Raw genomic sequence first — 8278 nt, forward strand, 5'->3', positions numbered from 1 at the left:
TCCTGTGACTTCAGGAGGCCAAAGGTTCAGACACACAGGACTCAGGATAATTCCAGCAAAGCTGGGAACCAGCAGAGGAAGTCTGTGAGCTTCAGGGAGACTCACTATGGGTTTAAGCTATTATCCAACCATCAGATAATAGGGTGTCTGTCTTTTCCAAGGCCATAAAAATGTTGATGGACAGAATCCCATCTGTTTCATGTTTTCTTTCCTTTTTAAAATTATTTTTATTGAGATAGAATTGACATATAACATTGAATTAGTTTCAGATTAGATATTTGTATAAATCACAAAATAATCACCAAAATAGGTCTAGTTAACACCCCACCACCACAAATAGTTACAATCATTTTTTGTGATGAGAACTTTTAAGATCTACTCTCTTAGCAACTTTCAAATACATTACACAGAATTATTATCTATAGTCACCATGCTTTACATGATGTTAGATTATTTTAACTAATTGCTGATTTATTTTACCATAAATATGGAAACTTATGTTTGGATGAATTCCCTGGGCATAGGGAAAAAGAAACACAATTTTATATCATGCTGAATTTACTGAAATGAGTGCACTTATCAAAAATTCTGGATTTTCCATGCCACCTGGGGTAGATGGGAGAAGTACCACTGGATTCTCAGGTGGTTAATACATTTCAACTTCAAATTAACTTATTACAAAAGAAGTTGAAGTAACATAAGTTCATTTATAAAAAGTAGAGTTTTAAACATATAGATTAAAGAGACAGATTGATTGGAATTTATTCAGCATATTCAAAGCTATTGATTGGGAAGGAGAGGGTGACATGATATGAGAGCATGACATGGGGAACTCAAAGACAGTGCTCTGTGACAACCTAGCAGGGTGGGATGGGGATGGACGTGGGTGGGAGGTTCAGGAAGGAGGGGATATATATATACCTAATGCTGATTCATGTTGATGTATGGCAAAAGACATCACAATATTATAAATTAACTATTCTCTAATTTAAAAAAAAAGAAAGTAAAGCTATTCATTAACAGAACAAACTTTTTCTCTAAGATGTCCAGAGTTGAAACAAGTATGTCTTTCCAGTGTCTTTTTAACAGAGGAAAAAGGGACATGGGGTTGACAATTAAAGTGGGAGATCTGCTATTGAAACATGTTAAACATTTCTCCTAAAGTTGCCCTTTAAGTCTTGGATTCAAGAAACCTTTACACACATTTCCAGCTGAGGTTAAACAAAGTAATACTCTCCTTTGTTTTTTCAGCTCTTATGTCTTAAACACATTCCTTTTTCATGGCCTATCTCATGCCATAATTTTTAAATTTTTGTATTTTTATTTGTGATTTTACTGCTTAAAATGGTCCTCAAAGCCTAGTCTTAAGGTATTGTTTCTTAAGAGCATGTACATTCATATAATCCATTATTGAAAACACTGGTAAAAAGCAGATTCTATGAAAAACTTTGAAAGCACATGAATCGCTATGCTCAGTGGAGATATGTTATTGTTTAACATTGTCCTAAGAAGTATTTGTTTTCAGTACTTGACTGGTTTGCATAGTGCTCTTCAAGAAATTCATGTCCATCTGGAGTCTGAAGCTTTGACCTTATTTGGAAATAGACTCTTTGCATATGTAAGCAAGCTAAGATGAGGACTTATACATTAATTTTCCATGTAGCTTTATTTAGTGACAGGTTGTCCATGATGTGTAATTTTAAATGACACTGTGGTTTACAGATAAACATCAGACAAAAGCTATTGTGACATTATAATTAAACATGAGTATGTTTATGTCATGTTAATGAAGTTCTTTTTAATCGTCTCTTTCTTCAGTATATTCTGTGTATTACTTAATCATATATCATGAATAACTTCATTTGTCTCCCAAAGAAACAGTAAAAATAATTTAAAATTCTTTGTTCAGGAATTTCTATTAAGGTCATTAAATAATCCCAGGTTTCATTTAATTTAAGCTATACATTATATGGAACTCCTGGATTAAAAAGCAACATAATACAAATCTCAAAAACTTAATGTGAATGGAATATTATAGACAACTTTTCAGATCAAAGCAGTGAGCAAGAAAATGCTGGGAAAGAATATTGCTTTTATTGGACAAGAGAAAGGGAACAGTCTTATGGACTCTGTGGGAGAGGGAGAGGGTGGGAAGATTTGGGAGAATGGCAATGAAACATGTAAAATATCATGTAGGAAACGAGTTGCCAGTCCAGGTTCGATGCATGATGCTGGATGCTTGGGGCTGGTGCACTGGGACGGCCCAGAGGGATGGTATGGGGGAGGGGAGGAGGAGGAGGGTTCGGGATGGGGAACACATGTATACCTGTGGCGGATTCATTTTGATATTTGGCAAACTAATACAATTATGTAAAGTTTAAAAATAAAATAAAATTGGAAGAATAAAAAAAAAAAAAAAAATGAAAAAAAAAAAAAGAGAAAGGGAATCTGAGATTTCAAAAACAATGTAGAATTCTCACAATTTTTTGTAAGAAGTGAAAATTATGTAGAAAGCTATCTTTGTCACCTCTATATTCTCAGAAAAGATGTCAAAAATAATTATTGAATGAATCAATGGTAATGGGTCTAATCATGATCAAATATTTTATGTCAACATTCAATGAAAATATATAAAAACTTAAAAATAAGCCTGACATCTCTTATAGTGTAGAATAATTGATACCTTATAGTGTAGAATAATGGATGTCTTAAACATCATCATGTTTTCTTTATGATTCGAGAAAAAACAACTTTTTCATGGGGCTTCCCTGGTGGCTCAGTCGGTAAAGAAACCACCTGGAATACAGGAAATCTGGATTTTATCCCTGGGTCAGGAAAATCCACTAGAGAAAAGAATGGCAACCCACTTCAGTATTCTTGCCTGGAGAATTCCAGGGGCAAGGAGCCTGTTGAAATACAGTCCATGGGGTTGCAGAGAGTCAGACACAATTGAGCAGCTAACACTCTCACTTGTTCACAGCCTAGTCTGTTGGCACTTAAGACCTGCTTATCTCTACTGCTTGGTTATTGTTTCTACTCCTTATGAAGTTTTGGATTATTATGAAAATGTATATCTTTCTATATATTTTCCTGCTCCAATTTCAGGCCACTCTCACCTAAATATTTTATTTGAAATTATTTACTAGTTTGGACCACTGTTTAGTGGTTGGTGTCTTGAGACCAATCTCCATTGTGCGTTTTGTTTTTTCATCAATTAATCCCCCTGAGTCCATTGTAATAGCGCAGATAAAAGTATGGCTATCTTGAATAATATTACTTCTGCATAAAAAATTGTATCATCTTGCTCACCAAGCTTGAAAAGACATTACATCAGCTTTCATTTCAATTATATCAAGTACTAAGATAATACTTCTTTAAGTGACAATAGGTAGGAAATAATCCTGGGAACTGAGATCTTTGGAGACTGGAGACATTTGCTTTACTATTTAGAAGTGTGTTGATACATACCCTTTGTGTAAACACTGTAGAGGGGGGTCTTACAGTTATTCTTCATTATTGATATTTTGGTTATTTAGTTACAAATATATGATGACAAAGGGGAAACAGATTGCAAAAGCTTTTGAAAAATCCCAAAGTACTTAGTTGAAGCAAATTAAAGAAGTTATTAGAAGTGATACTGTATGCTATGCTATGCTATGCTAAGTCTCTTCAGTCGTGTCCGACTCTGTGTGACCCCATAGACAGCAGCCCACCAGGCTCCCCCGTCCCTGGGATTCTCCAGGCAAGAACACTGGAGTGGGTTGTCATTTCCTTCTCCAATGCATGAAAGTGAAAAGTGAAAGTGAAGTCACTCAGTCATGTCCAACTCTTAGCCACCCCATAGACACTGATGTATAGAACAGTATTTTGGACTTTGTGGAAGAGGGAGAGGGTGGGATGATTTCGGAGAATTGCATTGAAACATGTATAATATCATATATGAAACGAGTCGCCAGTCCAGGTTCGATGCATGATACTGGATGCTTGGGGCTGGTGCACTGGGACGACCCAGAAGGATGGTACGGGCAGGGAGGAGGGAGGAGGGTTCAGGATGGGGAACACGTGTATACCTGTGGTGGATTCATGTTGATATATGGCAAAACCAATACAATATTATAAAGTTAAAAAATAAAATAAAAAAAGTGATACTAACCAGTCATATTTACCATAAATGTAAGTACTTCTTTGATAGCTTTTTACAAAAATATAAATTGGCCTTAATAGTATATAATTATGCTTATACAAATAATCTCAATTATGTACTATGTATAAATAAAATTAAACCACACATTTATATGCAATATATAAAGAAAATTTTGAAGCTACTATTTAATAATTTTATGCAACATTTTTATTCATTATAGCATAAATATTTTGTGATTAACAGGACTTTCATCATTTTTGTGTTCTTGTCTACATATCTTTCCATAATCATTTTTAATATCATAAATATCAAGACACCATGTAATCATTTTTGTACATTATTCAAAATAACACACTTGATGTGTTTTAACAATTATAGATATTCTTTTAATACTAGCTTTGCACATTTTATATATAGAGAAAGTTAGCATTCATCATATAAAGGCAAAAGACAAAAAAATAGCTTATTTTATGACCAGAAAGAGAAGACTGAAAGTGGGAATATATCCCTCCCAGAAATTTTATAAGTAAAGAATCTAAGTAAGTTTATTAACATATTGAATTAATTGGCTGATACTGAGAAAATAGTATTTTTCAAAAGCTCTGAAACCTCTGAAGACTATAGAAAACACATGAGGCATTGCAGACTTAGGCAGTCTTTCTAGATATAAACTATTAAAAAGAATTATTTAGATGACAGCATATCTAAAGTTTTAGTGGAAAATAATACTAAATAAGGATTAAATAATTAAACAAACTCTGTATAATATCGAGTTACTATACAAGCAAAAAAAAAAAAGAGGAAAGAAGTAGAAAAAGAAAGAGAATCTTTGCCTCTCCAAAACTTACCTTGAATGTTTACTATTCCTTTTCATTACCCCTTAGGAAAAAAATAGGCGAGATTGTGGAGAAGTGCCAAATGACTTTGGAAATAAGTAAGGATGCTAGTAGTTTACAAAAAATTAAAATTAAGACTTAAGTAAAAGTACTACTTTTATGTATTTTATATATTTTATATATATATTTATATATATATATATATATATATATATATATATTGAGAAGGCAATGGCACCCCACTCCAGTACTCTTGCCTGGAAAATCCCAAGGACAGAGGAGCCTGGTAAACTGCAGTCCATGGGGTCACTAAGAGTCAGACACGACTCAGAGACTTCACTTTCACTTTTAACTTTCAGTGCATTGATATATATGTGGCTCTAGTGCTATACTATTATCAGGGACATGTTACTCTACCAGTTGGACAACTAAGTTACTAAGGTATCTCCACAGATTGTAAAAGTTTCAAATGGATAAGGAAAAAGAAATGTTTATACAAAATAGAAAAATTTAAAATTTGTATGAAGCAGAAAGCAATAAAAGTATATCTTCCATAATATTGGGATACACTGGAGGTAAGCTCTCAGTTTTATTTGAAGTTTTAAAATCAGAGATTTGAGCCTCCTTTTCTCTTTTTTTTCAGGAATATATTGAAGCATTCAGAAGAAAGTTTTTTTTTGTTTGTTTTTACTGATATGTGTGAGAAAACAATGAAGGAAATACGGGATAGTGAATTAATGCATGACATAATAAATTGCAAATTTTAAAAGTCTTTTTTTACTATATACTACTAAAAAATTTTCCTCTAAAAGTACAAGGAAGCAATATTGTGTGTGTGTGTATGTGCGTGCGCGTGTGTGTGTGTATTCCTTTGCTGGTGCCATAATTTTTTAAAAAATTTCTTCATCTGTTTTACAGCTAAAACAAAGAATATTACTATAATGAAGGAAAATAATGAGAAATTACACAGAAGTTACCGAGTTTATCCTTCTTGGTTTGACAAGTGATCCAAAGTGGCAGGTTGTACTGTTCCTATTTCTTCTTGTTACCTACATGCTAAGCGTGACTGGGAACCTGGTCATCATCACCCTCACCCTTTCAGATCCCCATCTGCAGACTCCAATGTATTTCTTCCTTCGAAACTTCTCATTCCTAGAAATATCATTCACTTCTGTCTGCATTCCCAGATTCCTTGTCGCGATCATGACCGAGGACAGAACCATTTCTTATAACGGCTGTGTGGCTCAGCTGTTTTTCTTCATCTTCTTGGGGGTGACAGAATTTTACCTCCTGGCTGCCATGTCCTATGACCGCTATGTGGCCATCTGCAAACCTCTGCATTACACCACCATCATGAGCAGTAAAGTCTGTATACTTCTTGTCTTTAGCTCCTGGCTTGCAGGATTCCTGATCATCTTTCCACCAATAATCCTGCTGCTGCGATTGGATTTCTGTGGCTCCAATATAGTTGATCATTTCATATGTGATGCTTCTCCCATCCTGCAGCTTTCCTGCACGAGCACTCACTTTCTAGAACTCATGGCATTATTTTTAGCTGTGGTAACACTCATGGTCACTTTAACATTAGTTATTCTATCCTACACATATATTATCCAGACAATTCTGAGAATTCCTTCCACGAATCAAAGAAAAAAAGCCTTTTCCACGTGTTCCTCCCACATGATAGTTGTCTCTCTGTCTTATGGCAGCTGCATCTTCATGTACATTAAGCCTTCAGCAAGGGAAAGAGTGACTCTAAGCAAAGGAGTGGCTGTGCTCAATACCTCAGTGGCTCCTCTTTTGAATCCATTTATATACACCCTAAGAAATCAGCAAGTGCAGCAAGCCTTCAAAAACATGGTCCAGAGAATAGCCTTTTCTTCAAATAAGTGAATGCGATCCTATAAAAACAGTACCTCTAAAAAGAAAGCCAAATGAAAAACTCTCTGCTCTCTCTACATAAAGTCTTTCAGCACCTCATTTCATTCTTCCAGTTAAGACAGATGTATATGTCATCAATGCCCATTTTTCTTATTAGCCTAAAAACAAGGTCCTAACTCTTTTAAGTTACATGAAAAAGATCAGTTTTCCCCTCTGTAACAAAATTTTAGATGTCAGTAATCTCCATTGTTTCTCATATCAAAAAAAGGTAGATTTGGCAGCCTTACAAAAATGGAGATTGTTTTAAGAAGATTACTAGAAACCACATATAGAAATAAAATCTATTTTATATGAAATAAAAATATGTATTTCAATTAAAATGTCATGTCACCAAGAAAAAATGTTATAATGTTTAGAAGCATTATTAAAATATCTCCTTGAATTTATTAATAAAAACATGTTGGAAAATAAAATAGAAATTTAATATAAAGTATGCTGTCAGTCAGAGAAGGCAATGGCACCTCACTCCAGTACTCTTGCCTGGAAAATACCATGGGTGGAGGAGCCTGGTAGGCTGCAGTCCATGGAGTTGCTAGGAGTTGGACACGACTGAGTGACTTCACTTTTAATTTTCACTTTCATACATTGGAGAAGGAAATGGCAACCCACTCCAGTATCCTTGCCTCGAGAATCCCAGGGACGGGAGAGCCTGATGGGCTGCTGTCTATGGAGTCGCACAGAGTTGGACACAACTCAAGCAACTTAGCAGCAGCAGCAGCAGCATGCTGTCAGTATCATTAAATTTGCTATTTGAAATGAGGCTGTATTTATTTTTTATTACTTTCCCCAGAAAATAATGGCAATTTCTGTGCAGTAGAAGAAATAAACTTTATCCCATTTTTTCCTTTGATAATATCTCCTGAAAATTAGATCCTTTAACTGAAGATTAGCTTATTTTTGCCAACCATATTTGAAATGGAAAACTATGGTCTCTGAAGGCAAATTAAGCTATCCTGATAAAATTCATATTTATATTCAGACTCTTTCAATTCATACAAGAATATTTTCTCCTATAGACATGAAGAACGTGATAAACTCAGAATCTAGAATGGTGTGAGACACTGACACTTTGGAGGGTATCTTGGAAATGCCAATATATTAATTTTTTTTTGCCTTAGTTTTGTTTTACTAGCAAATCTAGAATATAGGCTTTCTCTTCCCATTGACTTTTTCATAGAAGTCTCTATCTCCCTCATTCATAGCCAAGAAAATGATCCTGGGAGTTAATATTTGATAACTGTAAAAATGTGTCAAAGCCTGTTTCCTATGGTTAATGAGCCCCTCAACTCCAATGTATCACTAAGAAAATTGGTTGCCTTGGGATAATAGTTATGTCTAACTAGATACAGGATAAGAG

At 34.5% G+C, this 8278-nt stretch overlaps 1 protein-coding gene across 1 annotated transcript; it reads left to right on the forward strand.

Moving 5' to 3' along the window:
• Positions 1–5934: 5934 nt before the first annotated feature.
• On the forward strand, positions 5935–6873 carry LOC102273372 (olfactory receptor 6C75). The gene has a single exon (XM_014483519.2). The coding sequence runs from the start codon at positions 5935–5937 to the stop codon at positions 6871–6873; it is 939 nt and encodes a 312-aa protein (XP_014339005.2).
• Positions 6874–8278: the final 1405 nt, after the last annotated feature.

This window comes from Bos mutus, chromosome 5 (genome assembly GCF_027580195.1).
Source record: "Bos mutus isolate GX-2022 chromosome 5, NWIPB_WYAK_1.1, whole genome shotgun sequence".
NCBI lineage: Eukaryota > Metazoa > Chordata > Mammalia > Artiodactyla > Bovidae > Bos > Bos mutus.